This window comes from Phascolarctos cinereus, unplaced genomic scaffold (assembly GCF_003287225.1).
Source record: "Phascolarctos cinereus isolate Bilbo 61053 unplaced genomic scaffold, phaCin_HiC Scaffold_3;HRSCAF=262, whole genome shotgun sequence".
NCBI classification, from domain to species: domain Eukaryota; kingdom Metazoa; phylum Chordata; class Mammalia; order Diprotodontia; family Phascolarctidae; genus Phascolarctos; species Phascolarctos cinereus.
In genome coordinates, this window is record NW_027555736.1 from 158,001,349 (window position 1) to 158,020,674 (window position 19,326).

The 19,326-nt window shown below is 38.2% G+C and overlaps 1 protein-coding gene across 3 annotated transcripts in view; it reads left to right on the top strand.

Annotated features, from left to right (window-relative positions):
• Positions 1–11,444: 11,444 nt before the first annotated feature.
• DNAAF4 (dynein axonemal assembly factor 4) overlaps positions 11,445–19,326 on the top strand; it is a 94,744-nt gene continuing 86,862 nt past the window's right edge. Inside the window, exons 1-2 of one of the 3 annotated variants that reach the window (XM_020981343.2) lie at positions 11,445–11,916; positions 12,811–12,958. In XM_020981343.2, coding sequence (XP_020837002.1) covers positions 11,791–11,916; positions 12,811–12,958 — 274 coding nt within the window. In that variant the 5' untranslated portion in view covers positions 11,445–11,790. The remainder of the gene's footprint in view (positions 11,917–12,810; positions 12,959–19,326) is intronic. The other 2 variants (XM_020981336.2, XM_020981330.2) reach the window with 2 other exon arrangements.

Sequence of the window (19,326 nt, forward strand, 5' to 3'; positions counted from 1 at the left end):
GTAAGGAGTGTTTGTTTATCAGAATACATCTACTATTAGTAGAAACTATGTATGGCAGGCTTTCTTGAACAATATGTATTGTAAGTTTTCCAATATTGTTATTTTGCAGTAAATTCTTTGAAATAAAGCTAATTTTTAAAGAGAAAATGCCTGTTTATTTAAGTATGAGGGCTTGTCTTATGGCAAGTAAGGGATAAGCATCTTTGTCCCTATGTTGGTACAGGTAAGCATCATATAGCACTGTGGCCCCAGAATTCATTCGTATATCTTGTTAATGAGACCAGCCCCTTAGATCAGGCATTTCCTTTTCTAGATCTGTGAAACTTTTGTAGAACTATGGATTTCAGACTTTATGAAGGAGCCTTGGTGTTCCTTTATTATGTTTAATTTGTATCTTCTACGTTAAACAGGACTTTAGTACTGGGGCAGGAAACACAATGCATAAGGGTTCCTTCATAACCCCAAAAAGCTTGACCTCTTTGATAAAAAGAATAATATAGTTCTGTTGAGGATTTACTTTTTACTTAGCTCATAGAGTTGTTGTGAAGACTACATTTTGTAAACCTTAAAAGTTCTATAAAAGGGGAATTACTGAACTTTCATGTGAAAGTTGGGTTTACCAAAATGTCACTGATCATAGGGTATGGAATGTTTTTAAGGAGTAGTCTGTTGAATGTATAAAGAGTTTACATGAAAAAGGAATTTTGCCGCTGAATTTGGACAGGGCTAAAAGGTGGAAAGAGAATGTCAGGGTATGAATACAAATGTGAATATAAGATTAAAGGAATTCAGGGCCCAAGTATGTAAACATGAGTAGAAATGTCTTTTAAAAAGTTTTTCAGATTATCTTTTTTTTTAATATCACTTTCCTTTCCAATCTTCCTATTCCTCTACTTCCCACCCCCAACAAATAGTTGAGCAAAACAAATCATACTGTAAATGTCTGACAATATATGCTTCATGCTGCACTTAGAATAAACTACCATTAGGCCTTAAGTTTTGAAGTCTTTCTATATTATTTTCCTTTATGTTTTTGTAATCAACATATCAACTGATTTCTAGTTTTGCTTACTTCACTCTGTCAGTTCATACTAATCTGCCCACATTTCTCTGAATTCTTCATCTAAGAAGAACTGTTGAAACAGGTTACATTCATACTTGTTTTGTCTTAAGGCACAGTAATATTCAATTGTTACTATAGATGAGAGGGGATGTCTAAGGCAGTGATTCCTATTCAAGGGATTCCCACCAACAGTTCAAGCTAAAAATTCTTTAAGAACACCTTAAGCAGTAAATAATTGTCTGATTATGTTACAAATATGTTTTCCCTCTGTGTCAGTATGTGCATGCAAATGTGTATGTTTGAAGGATTTCAAGTTTGTTTCTGCTGCTATTTGGAGCTTTTAAGGACAAAAGTTATTATGGTACTATTTGTAAGTACTTAACTAAATCTAAAAGAATATTGTGAATACAATATTAAATTACCCTGCACATTCACACCACATTTTTGTTGTTAGAAGAGGGTTTGGGAAGAAAAACATTGGGAAACATTGATATAGATTAAACACCTAGGAAAAAACAATCTGTAAATACCTGAGTGTCTACTATGTGTCTAGACTGTGTTGTGAGGAGGGAAAAATTAGGTAATCTTTGATTTATGAATATTTTACTTAGAAAGCCAGAAAGTAGCCATGTCAGAGACTACATGCATCATGTAGGCAATTTAAAGTCAAGTCAACAAGGATTTATTAAAGAACTTACTATGAACCAGGCAGTGTGCTTAGTGCTGGGGATACAAGCAAAAAAAAGGCAGTCCCTACTCTCAAGATACTTACATTCTAATGTGGAAAGACAACTGGGGGGGGAGGGATAAAAAGGAGGGGAGGAAAATAGTGTCAAAATACTCAATTTATTATACCCTGAGGAATGCTTAGCCTTGAAGGGCCTTGTGCATTTGTATAAAGTTAACAAATGTCAATGGGAACTGGCATCACACCAGCATACCACTCCATGCAGCAAAGTCAGATGTGTTTCTCATTGGAATTTACAATGCATTTTCTCACAGAAAAGGTTTTGATATAAAGTTATCTATCATTGAAATAGTGCTTTTAGTACTATAGTCCGCATGCATTATGGCTTGTGCACTGGTCTAGGAACATTTTGTAGACCATTTATTTATTTATATAACATTTACAACATTGTTTTAATAAAAAAACATTCCATATTCCAAACAGCAGACTTAGAAATAAACTTTTTGGAAAGTATCAGATTCAAAAGGAAGCTGGGATCTGTGTTAATATAACATAGTCTTCCCTCAAATGAAGAATTCATAATCATTTGTGGAAACAAGATTTACATATTTAAACAATCAATAATGTAAGGCAACGATTGAATAGTTATACAAGTTCAATGAAGGGAGAGATCAGTGTGGTCTTGTTAATTAAGAAAGATTTATGAAAGTTAGACTGGATCAAGAACTGACAAGATTTGGGTTTAATTTGGTTCAAGTTCAATTTAACAAGCATTAGTTATAAAGTCTCTACTGTGGATAGCTTATAGTACTACTCTGGGGACTTTACAAAGTGTAGTTGAGACCTGGTCCTTGTTTTGTAGGAGCTTACAAGGAAGTGAATCTAGGCAGGGAGAAAAAGAAGAAAATATAACAGGTGTCAGTAAGTGTAAAGTGCAAAATTAAATGAATGAATTAGTAGTATTGATTAAGTGGCAATTTATACTTAGTAATAAAATCAAAAAGAGGTTGATGAGAGCCTTCACTAGGTTATGGCAATATCAGAGGAGAGGAGTCGTATTAAAGAGATGTTTTAGACATAAAATTGATAGGCCTTAGGTTGGGAGCCTGGGGGACTGGGAAGATGGTGGTTAGCCCAAGTGGAGAGAATAGGGCACTGGTACTGAAAATAAATCTTTCAACAACAGTGCCATATGTTTGTGGCATCATGCTGACTCCAGGTGGAAAAGGGTGCTCCTTCTCTTACTTAGAGGCCCACAGTAGCTTGTCCTGTTTGCTGGGTGTCAGGGAAAGAAAAAGAACTGAGTTTTCCTCAGGGAGTCTTTCATGTGTATTTTCAATTCTGGTTTAGCCGCCAATTTAAAGTCTTCACCACATAGTTAGTAGAAATAGTCATAGAATACTTGTACATATTACAAAATCTAGATGGGGATTGAATCAGGCTTAGTATACTGCGTATGCACTGAAAGGCTGGCTTCTCATGGTTTAGTCCCCTTTTTAAAATATTCCTGTTCTCTATGATATTTTAAAAATCATTGAAAATTATTCATATCTGCTAATTTTCTAAAGCAGTCTCAAATTTAGTACATCTAGGCCTGGTAAATTGGAACTTATCAAAGACAGCTAGGTGTTCTCTTCCCTACTCATCTTGAGTTTCAATTCCCTATTAGCCTTTTAAATTTTGTCTTACAACCCAAAGATCCTTGGCAAAGAAACAAGTAATATAAGTGTTGAGCAGCTCCAATTTCTCTTCATCATATGTTATTGCTTTTCCATTCTCCTTGAGCAGGCCACCCTGAACAGTAATCAGTGGCTGACTTGTTCCATCCACTTGATTTTTGGTCCTATCCTTTATTTAGCCTCCTTTCTCCTCTCCAATATACCTTTAATTCTGTTAATAAGGCAACAGGCATATATTAAGAACTCAGAGAGTTCAAGGAAGTGAGTAAAGCATAAGAAGAATGCAAAGGTAGGAAATGTCATACACATAGTCACCACAGTTTCATGACCTTCTCCAGCTCAAATTCAGAACATGTGAATAGGAGTGAAGGTGGCACAAGATGAGAGTAATCCAAGGATGGGGTTTGGCTAGGTATGATCACCAAATGGATAATGGATTAATATGTAGAGGAGAGTACAGGGTTAAATTGATTCATGAAGGGAAGGGAGAAGAAAATGGCCAGCACAGGGGTAATGGCCTGGAAAAGAACTGAGAGATAGTGTTTAGGGGTCACAGTGAGAAAGAAGAACAGGGTTAGGATTTATAAGGCATAAAGATGGAATAAAAAAATATATTGCAATTAGCTTTTCTCCTTAGCCTCAGTTTATTCTGAGCTTTAGTACTCATTACTATTGCTATGGGACTATGCTACATTTTAAAAAATTCATCCTCTATTACTGAATTTTGCTTCCAACTTCTTTAAATGTCTTTTTTAAATCTGTTGGTCCTCACTCTTCATTTCTCTATTTTCCTTCCTGGTGGCCCTTCCTGGTAACTCCTATGCTGTGAGTCTGTTAGCCAAGTTTGTTTGCCTCAGGCAAGGCTCTATCTCTGGGGGCTCTTAAGCAAGGTTTTATTTATTCATTTGTAATACAGTGTGTGGTTGCATTATAGCTGCATAGTCCTCTATAAATAATCAGTACCACGGACCTAATGCCCCACCCACCTTTATCCTCAGTCCTTATCTTGGGTATGACTAATTTAATTAATGGTTTATGTCCTTATCCCTTCCCAACATGCTGTGTCAACTTTTAGGTAAGAGTCATAACTTCAAAGAGCAATTTAATTCAAATAAATACAAGTGTAATAAAATGCAAGCAACCAATTTGTGCATTAACAGAAACTTTAAATATCTCAATCCTTTCACCAACAAACAGGGAACTTCACTCTCCCTGGCTGCCATTGCAGAATGAAGGAACAGAAAGTGTGTGCCTAATACTAATCTCTTGACAGCAATGTGTACCGGAAGAAATGGTACCAGTCATTCACAGCAATAAGCATTTCAATAGAAGCCATACTTTCCCTTGGCTCAAACAGCTGCAAAATCCTTGAACTCATATTTGTTGGCTTTCTGCACTGTACATTGCCTTGCTCAATTAGACAGAACCTCACTTGCCACTCTCAACAAACCTGTGACCATTCCAAGGAGAAGACTGTGTTCATGCTGTCAATCTTCCTTCTCCTTATCTCACTCTCTGTGTCTCCCTAAACCTCACCTTCAAAGTCTGTGCTCCTATTGACATCCATATTGCCTCACTTGTAGTGCAGCTTTCTCAGCTGACTTCACTGATAATTAATAGCTTTCTGTCAAAGGTTCAATGCAAACTATAGCTGACTAGCTGGATACAATTATCAATCATTTTGCATCTCTTTCCCATCTTTTTTCTTCCTCAGATAATTAGTTTTTAGAAGCCTCCTCTCCCTGTTTTGTTTTATTCCTACTGGCCTCCACAAAAATCATAGAATTTCTCTTTTTTGGATTTTTTACATTTTTTCGTTTTTAATTATTTCAGTTCAATTTAAATTGCTTTCAGTTTTCTCTCCCTCTCACCTTCCCCCTCATTACCACACTTCATCACTGGACCTCTAGAATTATGCTTGTTCATTGCATTGATCAGAGTTCTTAAGTTTTTCAAAGTTGTTTGTTTTTCCAGTGTTATCACTGCATCAATTGTTCTCTTGATTCTGCTTACTTCATTTTGTATCAGTTCATACAAGTCTTTGCAGGTTTTTCTCAAAGCTTCTTTGTTTTGTTTTGGGAGGTTTTTTTGGGCAACTGGGGTTAAGTGACTTGCCCAGGGTCACACTGCTAGTGTCAAGAGTTTGGTCTGAGGTCAGATTTGAACTCAGGTCCTCCTGACTTCAGTGCCGGTGCTCTATCTACTGTGCCACCTTGCTGACCCCCCCTTTGCCATTGCTTATGACACAACAGTATTCTATTATATTCATATACTATACTTTGTTTAGCTGTTCCTCAATTTATGGATAATTCCTTATTTTCCAGTTCTTTGCCACTAGAAAAAGAGTTATAAGTACTTTTGAATATATGGATAATTTCCCTCTTTCTTTCATTACTTAGGCCTAATAGTGATTGTTGTTTGTCCTTCATTTTTTCAAGAGGACCAGTCATGGGGTAATGTCTTGACTCCCATGAATTGGATTTATGTGAGATATAATTACACAGTTGTCAGCCTTAATCTCTCTTCCACAGCCTTTGAAGTCTGGTGGTAAGACAAAAGGCAGAATGACTCCCGATGGCCCAGGATACAGTGGATGACCTTGGCATCTTCAATGTCTGACCAAGCTCTAAGTGCTCCACAGCACTAGCTTTAGTCATCTTCATGGCCACTGGAACAAATTTCTCATCTGCCTATTCCACTGGGAGAAGTGTTCATGTCCTTGGGGCAGACACCCCTCTAACTCATTGGTGGCTTTGAGGCCCTTCTGTTACCTTCAACCTGGTTTAGCCCATCTGCCCAGACAGTTTACCTAGCTGTGTGGCTGCTGCTTATGCTACAACTTCTTGGAGTCATAGGTGACAGGTGAGTGCCAGGTGGACATCAAAGATGAGACACCCTGAAAAAAGATTCAGCAAGCCCTCACACCAGAGGTGCTAGTCTTCCTTGAACACCTCATGTACCCCACTGGGTTAAAGGGAATGCACAATGCCGTGACTTTTTGGGCATAGTTCCAAATTGTTTTCTAGAAAGGTTGGACCAGTTCACATCTCCACCAACAGTTCATTAATGTGCTTTGTTTTCCTGAAGCCCTTCCAATATTTGTCATTTTCCTTTTGTGTCAATTTTGCCAATCTAATGGGCATGAGGTAGAACCTCAGAGTTGTTTTAATTTGCATTTCTCTAATTATTAGTGACTTGGAACATTTTTTCATATAGCTATTAACAGCTTCAATTTCTTCCTTTTGAAAAATGCCTGTTCATATTCTTCAATTACTTATCAATTGGGGAATAACATCTTTTCTTATAAATTTGAATCAGTTTGTTATATATTTTGGATATGAGACCTTGGGGAAAATTGATGCAAATATTTTTTCCTAGTTAACTGTTTCCCTTCTAATTTTAGCTTCATTGGTTTTACTTATGCAAAAGTTTTTAAATTTTATTTGATAAAATTACCCATTTTATCTTAAGAGGTCTTCTCCATACTTTGTTTGGACATGAACTCCTTATCTGTAGATTAAAAATAATTTCTTCAGAGTCATACAGTTTTGGAGATGGAAGAGATTTTAGTGGCATTAATGAGTACCTGAACAAGAATCCCATCTGCTTGTCTAGTGATCATCCAGCTTTTATTGAAGATCTCTAACATAGAAGTTTTTGGGTTTTTACTATCTTTACCAGACTGATAGGTGTGAGGTAGAAATTCAGATTTGTTTTAAATGAGTATTTCTCTTTCTTAGTAATTTGGAGCATTTTATATGGTTGTTGGCAGTCTTTCTTTTTTTAAGAACTGCTTGTTCATATGTTTTGTTCATTTATCTATGAGAATACTATGCCTTTATTAATGAAGCCCATGATCCCATTAACTCTCTTGACTTCCATATCACACTGATAATTCAAATTGAGCTTGCATTGCACTAAAACCTCCAAATCTTTTTCATAACTGTTACCTAGCCATGCCTCCTCAATCCCATGCTTCTGAAGTTGATTTTTGGAAAAAAATATGTAGGAATTTACATTCATCCCTATCAATTTCATTACATTTGATCATTAGTTGGAGCCTACTGAGATAATTTTGGATCCTGACTGTTGTGTAGCACATTAGTTATCTTTCCCAGGTTTGGGCTGTCTGTAAATTTGATGAGTAAATTATGTATTCCTTTATCCAAATTACTAATAAAAATGCTCTAACAGAATAGAATCAAGGACAGATCCCTGAGGCTCTCTCCTAGAAACCTTCTACTTTGGCATCACTTACTACTCTTCAGTCTAGTCATTCAGCCACTTCTCTGTCAACCCACCAGTACCATCAAAATACTCATAAGGAGTTTCTTTGTCTAATGAATTCTAGATTATGCCTACGGATTTCCCCTGATTAACTAATTTAGGAACTCTATCAAAAACATAAATGAGATGAGTCTGTTTTACATGTTCTTGATCACACTATGCCTGTTCTTAGCAATCACAGCTTTCCTTTGTAAATTCTCAGAAACTATCCCTTTAATAATAATCTACAATTTTGTCTGGAATTAGTCAATCATTTGAAGATGCCACATTATTCCCCTCCTCTTTTTTTTTTTTTTGAAAATTGGCTTGTTCATCTATCTCTAGTCCTTCGGTATTATTCTTCCACTCTTAATACGAAAATGGAAGAATGGTATATTTCCGTAGCCCAAAAGAGATCCCCTGTGGCCAATAAGACAAATTTTAAAATTCAGTCTAGCTTTTAAATTTCTCCACAACTTGGTTCCACTCTTCTTTGCCATTCTTGCTTCACACTACTGCCCTTCATGTTCCTTTATGTTCTTACCAAACTGGACTACTAACTATTCATGATATCATCTTGCCACCCCCCACCTCTAAGTATGCAAGCCATATTCCATGCCTGGAATGCACTCTGTTATCATCTGCACCTGTTAAAAATCCTTTGCTTCCTTTAAGGGTCAACTCAGGCACCATTTCCATTTAGCCTTCTCAAAATTATTTTTAAGACAAAGTTTTAATAGTGAAATATTTGTTATCAAATAAAAAAACTACATTGGGAAATTGTGAGACTTTTTGAACTGGGGTAAGGGTAGAGACACTTGAAAAGAGCTGGAGTCTACTGTGGAGATGCACAAGCCTGTTTTTTATAAAATCTTCCAGGGAGTCACTGTAGTGTGAAGTGAGAAACAATATCTGGAAGGGGGAAAAGTACTGAATTTGGAGTCAAGAAAACCTGAGTAGAAATCCTGGCTCTGCTTTTTATAACCTAGATGAACTTAGGCAAATCTGTTTCCTGAATATGAAATAAGGCAGTTGAGATAGATGATTTTTTAAGATCTCTTCCAGCTTTGTAATTCTATCTTGCTCCCTTACATGTTCTTTCCTTATCATACTTTTCTCTAGTCCGCTATCTCTTTTGCCTTTACTCTACTCTGCTTTGTAGTAAGGATACTTTGTGTTCATGTTAAGCACCTAGAGTGTGGAAGGTGTGTGCTCCCCACGTAGGTTATGTATGTTCAAATTGGATATCTAAGTATATAGACAAGTGGCTTGAGCAGAAGCACCGAGATATCTCTGGAATCTTGCCTACCTCTTTCTTAGGGTGACTGCAATTCTTGTTTTGTGGGGTACAAGGGTCCCCCCCCCATGAAGCTGGCTGCCCTATTCTACTTTGAAAGAAGGGTTACCAGAATAGAATTATATCTACATGTCTTGCTAAATATTGCTGTTTTAGAGGCAGAGTTGGTTAAGAAAAGAAAACCTCTAAGCTTCCTATCTCTTTTTTTTGTTTTGTTTTTTTTTGTTGGGCAATAGCCAGCGACTTGACCAGGGTTACACAGCTAGTAAATGTTATGTGTTTGAGGCTGATTTTGAACTCAGGTCCTCCTGCATCCAGGGCTGGTGCTCTATCCACTGCACCACCTAGCTGCCACTCTGGCTCCTATCTCTTAAGGGGAAAGGGGTACTCAGTATCATCAGCTTGGTTTCTTCCTGTCAAATACTGATTACACAAATGACCATCACAAATAGTGAATAGCAAGTAAATCCATTTCTATAAGCAAAAAACCAAACTCCTGCATCCAGGGCTGGTGCTCTATCCACTGCACCACCTAGCTGCCACTCTGGCTCCTATCTCTTAAGGGGAAAGGGGTACTCAGTATCATCAGCTTGGTTTCTTCCTGTCAAATACTGATTACACAAATGACCATCACAAATAGTGAATAGCAAGTAAATCCATTTCTATAAGCAAAAAACCAAAACAGAGAAGCTATACAGATCTGATTATACTAGAAAATAAAATAATTTCTCCCTCAGAGAGCAAGACATCTCTACTCAACCAAGAAAGAGGTCCTGTTCTCACCTAAGGGGAATTTCCCCAAAGTCTCTAGGAATGCAAAGTGGAAATCAGGAACATGCTGAGGAGCTGGCTTCCCCTTAAATGTCTTCTTTCTTCTCCTTGGTGTTGTTCCTAAAAATAGTCTCAAAGAAGAGTGAAGAAAGAATTTCTCTACTCTCTCAAGTTGTCACATCATTTCCATTCCCCATGAAGTCAGGCATTCAGGGTCACTGTCAGCATTCTCTCAACAATTAGTAGAGCCTCATGCAAAATTCTCCAGGCTTTGGCTGGAAATTCTGGTTACAACAGTAAGAAATGTGTCATTGTTTTTGTCTCTATTGCTAGTGTTTCCTTGGCAAAGTCTTCTGTGCAGTAGGTGTCTTATTGTTTGTAAACAGCATATAATTGTACATCCAACCGGGACTGTCATGGTCACAGAATTCATTACCTAGATTAGGGGTTCTTAACCTTTGTTATGGATTCCTTTGCCAGTCTTTCTCAGAATATTTGTTGCCGACATTCATACTGAAAGAAAATGCTGAATTTAGTTACATACTAGTGAAAACAGAGATGTTATTTTTTTTTCCAATTCAAGTTCACAGATTCCCTGAACTCTAGCCAGGGAGAGACTACTTAGTCTATTGCTGGAATTGTAAACAAAAGCATTGGTAGAATTTGCCAGTCCCTAGGCTCTGCTGGCACAGCCTTAGAAAAACCCAGAATCACTCCTATGCTACCATGAAGAACTGAAGTAGGATTTTTGTTTTATGAAAGAAAATAGAAAATAGTTCTTAAAAGAAGTCAGGACTTGGCTTGTAATAGACAAGCAGATTAGTGTTTCCTATGGCACACACAGGATATTTAAAGACCCAGAAGTCCTGGATTGCCTATGGAAGACTTATGGAAAGGCAGAGCTCTGCAAAGGCTGAGACGACCACGACGAGATCAACAATAGCCATCTTTGACTCGGTGCTTCAAAGTCAGCAAAGTATTTTACAAACATTATCTTATCCTCACAACAATGCTTGAAGGTAGAACCCCCATTTTGCAGAACGGGAAACAGGCAGACAGAGGTCAAGTAACTTGTCCTGGGTCACAAAGCTAGTAAATATCTAAGGCTGGATTTGAACTCAGGTCTTTAGGACTTCGGACTCTTGCTCTATCCACTGTCCATCTACTGAAGCCTTTTAATAAATATCAGACCTTTAACTGATGGATTTCCCAGGCTTGACACTTTAGAAAAACTTTTGACTCCTCAGAATCATACAATTCTACTGCTAAAAGAGACCTTAACAATCCAACTTTTTTCATTTTACATTTGAAGAAATGGAGGCTGAAAATTCATTGATTCTCCAAAATGTTGGTCAACACGTCCGTTAGGGTTGCTCCGTTGAAAGATTTCCGTGTTTGGAATGTGTATTAATGGCCAGAACAAGAGAGAGATCGCAGGCACGCAGGGGCTCGCTTTTGCTTCCCTCGCAAGGTGTTGTAGGTTTCTTTCTCCCTCCTCCCCCAGCTACCACGTGTAATAACCTGCCCTCAAAGGGAGAAGCGGCCGACGCAAGGCCGCGCAGACTCGGTGCGTGCAGGTCGCCACACAGACCTAGTCCTTCACCAACTACGTGGCCCGCCCTCCCTCTCCCCCGTCGGAAATTTACAACAGATTAGGCGCCCCGCGCCCTCCCCGCGGCTGCGCAGTGAGCCCTCTCATTTAAAAAAGAAAAGAAAACAAAACAATTTTAAAAAGCCATTTTGACCCCGGGTCTCCGTGGAGTATCTACTCCTCACGTGGCACAGGCCTGGCCAAGAAAACAAATGCGAGCTCTGAGCGTGCGTTTGGGGAGGAGTGGCGGGAAGGGACTCCGAATCATAGGATGCTGGCCTCCTAGGCCCCGGCTTTTCCCTTTCCCCAGGACGACCGACCCGGCCCGACTTGCCCCGGAAGAGCTTTGGGAAAGGTTGAACTTCCTTAGCAACTGACGGGAGCGCGGCTAGCAACGCGTTGCTGGTACGTTTCCCTTGAGGGCGGCAGCCGAAGATGCCGCCCCTGCAAATACGGGACTACAACTGGCAGCAGACCGAGTCCGTCGTGTACCTCTCTTTGCCACTCCGAGGCGTCCGGCCTGGGAACGCCGACATCTTCTGCACGGAAAATTACCTCAAGGTGGGCTCCTCGCCTAGAGCCCGTGGGGCGCCCCGTTCTGCCCTATCTTGCTCCATCCTGCCCTCTCTTCCCTGTTTCTTGGTGACTTGTCACCTGTTCTAGGGCTAAAGCCGATGGGCAACCTTGGTCACACGTGCAATCGTGCAATATGGGGATTTGGTTCCTTATAGTTCTGATTTTTTTTTATCTTTTTGATATTTAAATGGATCCAAATTCAGCACCTGTAACCAAATAGCATCAGATTCATGACTGAAAGGGCTTCAAAGAGAAACAGGAATAAGCAAAACATGCCCAAAGATCATAGATCTAGAAGGAAGGAACCCTCAAAGGCCATCTAGACCATCTCCTTAATTTTGTAGATGAGGAAACTGAGACTCAGAGGAAGTTAAATGACTTGCCCAAGGTCTCACTGCTAGTGTGTGGAAGAACTAGATTCGAATTCAGCTTCTTGATACTAAATCCAGGGCTCTTTCTGCTGTGCTGAGGCAGCTAGTGATAGAAGGGTTAGAGAGGTAGGACTGGAGTCAAGAAGACCTGTATTCAAATATGGCCTCAGACATTAACTATCTATATGACCCGGGTTAAGACAATAAACTTAATCTGCCACAGTTTCTTCATCTGTAGAATGGGGATAATAATAGCACTTACCTCACAGAATTGTTGTAAGAATCAAATTAGATATTTGTAAAAAGTATTTAGTAGGGAGTATTTAAATGCTCGTTCCTGCCCTCTCCTGTACCAGTAGTTTGTTCTTAATCTTCTACAGCCTGCAATAATTTTAGGTATGTTTTATCACAGTTATTATTTTCAGTCTTCCTATTTTTATTACTAAAAGTAACTTGTTTTAAACCACGTATTTATATTAATTTATCTCTTTTTTCCCCTTTTGGATAGGTCAATTATCCTCCATTTTTATTTGAAGCATTTCTCTGTGCTCCCATAGATGATATTAACAGCAAAGCCAAAATTGGGAATGATACCATTGTTTTCACATTGTTTAAAAAAGAAATTGGAATGTGGGAGGCTCTTTCTTTGGCAAATGGTAAGTCACTGATTACAAAATGAACACTCGTTTACCCTTTTCCATTTTTTCCTCTCTTCCTCTTGGAAATAACCACAGTATTTCCAGAGAAGGAAGGTATATGATCCTAGTCTTTAATTAAGGCTTAAATCAGACAATACTTCACCAGATGCCAGCTTCCCTAATTTCCCTCAAGTCTCAGTCCTCAGTTTTCTCAGTCCCACCCTCAGGAAGAAGCCTTTTCCAGTCCTCTTCAATATTAGTGCCTTCCTTCTGTGACTACCCCCAATTTATCATATGTAGATATAACATATGTGCAAAAATATTTTACATATATAATACAGATTTTCTTTGTACATAGTCATTGGTATGCTGTTTCCCCTATTAGATTATGAGCTGTTTAAGAGCAGGGACTGTTTTTTGCCTTTCTTTGCATCATAACAAGAAGAGGGAAGACTTTTAAAAATGCTACTTATGGAGATGGGAATATGATACACAGTGAAGGATAAAGAGAGCTTAATAGATTAAAAAAAAAAGCTTTCTGGACAAAGGGAGGAAGTAATCACTGTCCTCAAAATTGTCCCATTGAGGAAATAGGATTGGAAAACCATTTGTAACCAGTACAGCTAAGAACAATAGTGTTCTGAATGAATAAATGCATATGACACATTGAACATGTGGAATGTTTAAAAATCTTTCTGGTTCAACACAATGCAGAGAAAAACCTAATTTCCCTTGACATTAACATTAGGTTCTTAATGATGGTACTAGATCTGTTGTCTTTAGAATACAATACAAATTCCTTTGTTTGGTGTTTTAAGTCTTTCCCAACCTGGTACCAGCCAATGTTCCTAGACTGTGCACACATAACTCCGCTCACAACTCTCATCTAGCCAGATTGACTTGTACTTTGACCCATACACTTCTTCTCTCACTTTTGTTCAGGGTATCAATTTTGCCTAGAAAGCCTCTATCTCTTGGGACTGCCGGCTTCCTTCAAGGCTTAACTCAACTGCTGTCTTCGTCAGAGGTCTTTTCTAATTCCCCCAGTCATTAGTGACAACCTCCCTTCCCCCCATCATTGTGTATTTATTATTTTTTGGTTAAATTTTTTTATTTTAAACTGAAATACAAAATGAGAAAAGGGAGAAAAAATTGCCATGTACACAGCAGACCATAAGAGAGGATTCAATATAAAAAAATAAATTTCCATTTCAAGAAAACCTATATAATAAATATTACACATTGTTTTCAAAGCTGCCCAGCTTTTCTTTGCTTCCTTGTTGGTTTTCTTTTGTTCTCTGTTGTGCATTTTTAATTTATTTCCCCCCCCCAACCCTAAAGAAGGCTACAATTAAGCATGGATATATGTGTGTGTGTATGTATATATATATGTATATATATGTATATATAAACATATACACATACACATGTACCCTCATACACATATATGTAAGACTGTACTATGCTTATTTCCTCCTGTCATCTATTTCTCTGAAGACAGAATCTTCCTTTATAAGTCCAAGCTTTTCTAAATCAACCAGCTCATCATTTCCTATACCACAGCAATATTCTAACCCAATCACACCCTCGGACAGACTGGCAATGAAAGTTTTTCCCCAATTTTCTGCATATTTTCTGTTCTTGGCTACATAGGTTTTATTTTGTATACAACTTAATTTCCTTGGAAATGGAGATAAGCATGTATCTCCACTTCCTCTCTATCCTCATTCCTCAGCAGAAACTTTGAGGGCAGAGACTTTCACTTTTGTATTTCTTTTCCCAACATTTATCTGATTACATGGTATTTATTAAACACTTACTAGGGAGCACATAGTAGGCACTTAAAAATTGATTGATTTTATTTACTTCTCTTATATTGTCAATGGGAGGAGATACATAATTTTGTTTTTATGGTGATACCAAGTATTCCTACTATTTTACCCTCAGAGTTTCTTCTAGTATGATAATTCTGTTTATATCGTTCCAACCCCCCACCTCCCACAAAAGGCCTTTTGCTGTTTTTTATTTCTATATGGTTCTAACTGCAGGATAGGCTATACCTGGCATAGGCAAACAGGCTTCCTTGTTCTAAAAAGCAACTAATGAAGAACAGAGTCCAAATAACTTTGTACATAGACTTTCAGTATTTGGAAGCAAGCTCTGGATCCAGGTGAAAATAACATCTTGCTTTATAATTAAAATAAGCTGAGCACTTTGTGAGATGTCAGATGGGCCATTGCTGTGCAAAAATTCTGAGCGTCTTTAGAAAGGATAATAAAAACAAATCAGAAAACATCCTAACTTTGCGGAAATTTGTTAGCACCTGTAGTACCATGTTTAATTTTGATTGCTGTACCTCAAGAAATAATATGAAGGCTATACAAAGTCTGATTTGATCATTCAAATATCAAGGGAATGATGAACTTAAGGGGGGGAAAAGTATTCCTTAGTCTGGAAAGATGAAGATCGATAGGAAATAAGATTTAACTCTGTGGAAGCATAAAGATTTTGGTTTTGATGAATACACATTTGTTCATCAAGTCATTAAGCCTTTAGAATACAACTCTGAAGCTTAAAAAACAACTCAGTGTTTTTTGTTGCTGTTGAGTCTTTTCACAGAAGGTGATATAGCCCCTCACCCACCCAAAAAATAGATTTAATAAAAATTTAGATAAATTAAATTCCCATTTAAGGAATCTAGTCCATATCCCTTTCTCTACACAAAGTTTCCATTAAGGTAAGTTAGGTGTATTTGGGTTTTTCTCTGGTATTTTGGCATTGATATCATGGAAAGCATCTACCCCTTTCCACAAAATAACACTTTTTTTGTTACTGGCAAAACAAGGATGGAATTGAATCGTTTTGCCCCCTACCAGTATGGGATGGTGCCTTCTCTGCAGCTTTCAGTCTTAGATAGATTCCTAGGGCATTAAGAGATCAAGTAACTTATACCTGTGTCAGGTAATCCTTATGTCTCAGAGCGAGGAGTGCCAAGATGCTGGATTCTTATCTGCATGATCTGGTATGGTTTTTCATGTTTTTAATTCTAAGAAGTTGTTCTATAAAATGCTTTCCTTTGAAATATTGTTATTTACAGACTTACTCCAAATTCTTTTAGAAGGTGATATTGATCTTTCAAATCAGAAGAATAATTTTCCCAACTGTCTTCTCCATGCTCCAAGTTTTCATGATAATTAAGGAAAAATAGGCTTATTTCTTACTCTAGATACCAAAAAAAATATTGGTATCATTTAGGAAGAAGCTAGATGTACACCCTTTTTGGCATACAGCTTGAATTTTCTAAGATGTTTATAATCATATTGACTAAGATGTCTTTTCCAAAAAGACTCTCTTGAGAATGATTTCCAAATACATCTATTCACTTATAATGGAACTTAACTTGAATTAAAGGAGAGACCTTATGGCTCTTTGTGACTGAGTTATTATCAGAGTGAGGTTTAGAAATTCTGTCCTAATTTGTAAAGTTTTGAGGCAACCATTTTGTCTTTCTTTGGGGTTATGTTTATCTATAGGCAGTCCTTTACTGTTGTAATTTTGGCTTTACAGAAAGGACTCTCTTACCCCAGTATATCTCTGTTATCAGTCTATCACAACAACATACTATCCTGGTAGCTTCAGTTCTTCAGATTAATAAGCATCTTCTTTTGAAATGAAAATGTTCCTGCTGGGTGGATGGAGGGAAGGGAATGGTTAAACAAATTAAATTACTCATTTATTAGCAAGAATTTATCATCTCTCTTTGATCCCTATGGCAGCAGCTGCGAGAAGAAAGCTGCGGCAAACACGAGCTAGTCAAGATATCTCTTGTTTAAAATGCAGTGAGCAGAGGGAATAGTTACCAAGGGAGTGGTATTTACTGAGAGCAAGACTAAGGGTAGTGTGGATAAAAGCAGAAGAGGATTATTCCTATAATAGCTGCAGAAGGGATAAAGCAATGTATTCAGCTGCTGCTGAAAGGGCAGAACTGGTATGTATATGTGTAGAGGGAGCAGCCATTCTCTTCCACTGCTTGGAAAGGACCAGTACTGTACTCAGGAATGTTATACCACTGGGGACAGCTGTTTCCTGTCATTTCCTAACCCCAGTCATTAAGAGCAGGGCTATTAAAGTCACTTTCAGAGTAAGAACTGATACAGGTGAATGTTTAGTCAGATTAGTTTTGAGGAAGCCAAATAATCATAACATACCTCAGTAGTAGACTTAACAGCTTAGGAAATTGGAAAAGGGTCAAGGATCCAGCCAGAAAATTCCTATACCAGTAGTGATCTTAATGGTCTGTCTTTACTTATACTTGTATGTGAGTTGATATAAATTCTTGGAAGTAATAGCCTGTGGTGGTAGAGTCCAAGCGGTTGGTGTTTAGTATTTGTGTTTGGGAAAGTGCTGGAGTGTAATTTGATTTATCTTGTCTGTCTATAAGATCAAGCCAGCGTTTGACTATACCTTCTTGGATCATAAGAAGAAACCCCAATGTAGATTTGTCTCTGAGCATGGCTAGTGCATGTTCAGGATATGTTAGGCTAAGGTTTTATAAGGGTCACCATAAGGCTCTGTATTGAACCACAGTGGTAGTCCATGATAGCCTAATAATTAAGAACAGGGTACTAAAGGAATGAGGAAGCTAAGTGGCACAGTGGATGGAGTGCTGGGTCTGTAGTCAGGAAGATGAATCTTCCTGAGTTCAAATCTGGTCTCAGACACTTAGTAGCTGTGTGACCCCAGATGAATCACTTAACCCTGTTTGCCTCAGTTCCTCATCTGTAAAATAAACTGGAGAAGAAAATGGCAAACCATTCCAGTATTTTTGCCAGGAAAACCTCAGATGGGGTCACAGAGAGTCGAACATGACTGAAAACAATTGAACAACTAAAGGAATGAGAGTTTGGGTTGTAGGAAGGGAAAGTAGAATAATTTTTGAAATATGGGCTACTACCCGGAGAGGGCAGGCTTGGGTTTGGTGTTACAGTGGGCAACATGAGGGCACTGCAGAGGAATCTTGGAGAAGTGTACCAAAAAGTATTAATAGTTATAAACATTTATTTATCATGTCAAAATTAAAAAATCTCTTCATAGGAAGTAGAATAAGTATTAGCATTCCTATTTTAAAGATGAGGAAACCAAGGCTCCTAGAGGTGAAATAATTTCTATCCAAATCACAGCTAAGGCTTGAACCTAGGTATTTTCCACTGCTCTTTTTATTCCTGTATGCTGTCTCTTTATATGAGGAATGCAGGAAGAGATACAGAAAGGAAAGTAAGAGAACTCCTTAAATACATATACTTTCTGCTTCAAAATTTTGGTTAGGGCTGGCCCTGTGCTGCTTTCATATACTTATCAATATTTATTATGATTGTTGTTACTATTAATATAAGAATCTTACCTTGAACTATCAGTTCACTAGTAGTTGTTTTTATATTAACTTTACTCATTCAGGATATAGATGCAGAGTAAGTAATGATTTAATTTGATTTTCATCACCTGTCAACAGCAATCACAACTTCACAAAACTTACATGAAAACTAGGTTATAAGAAAAATGAACATGCATGTGGGACCCAAAAAGAGTTCACAATCTATACAGAAATTTGCGTTTTTATAATAACAGCAAGACAAAGGAATGAGATACCAGAAATCTCCACCTAAAGGGGCATGGCGTGGGAGGGGGAAAGGTGTAGTAAAGGTGGGAAAAGGACAAAACCCCTCCTGAAGGGGAGGAGCAAGGCTAGAATTCTTTTCCTTTTGGAACTGCTAGACGAGGGGTGGGGAACCAGCAGCCTCGAGGCCACATGTGACCTTCTAGGTCCTCAATTGCAGCCCTTTGATTGAATCCAAACTTCACAAACTTGAGGACTCGGAGAGCCACATGTGGCCTCGAGGCTTCAGGTTCCCCACCTGTGGTCTAGACTATGAAGATAGGATGATTTGGGTCTCAGCTGCACAAGCAATTTCCCAGTCTAGTGCAGACTAACTGGCCCCTGTCTTGACTCCCAAGGACACACAGGGAGTCCAGTTTGGGATGCAAACAATAAATTATATCAGCTTGGGGAGGATGGGTGGGGCTTCATCCTTGACACTTTCAGGGCCTCCTGCATGCTCTGGGTCCAGTGTTTCTGCAAAATATGGCAACTGAAAAAGACAAGTTCAGAGGACCCCTTAACAGTCTTTAACACACCTTTGGAGAAATATCTATTTTTTTTATTTTTCTCTAACTGTAGCTTAATGCTATATGCCCATGTAGGTTACAGCCTCCTGTAACATACTTCAATTTATATATATTATCAAATGTCTTAACCTAGGTCTTCCTGACTCCAAGGCTGATTCTTTATCCACTGTGCCAGACTGCTACTCTTCTGAGGAAATAAGAGG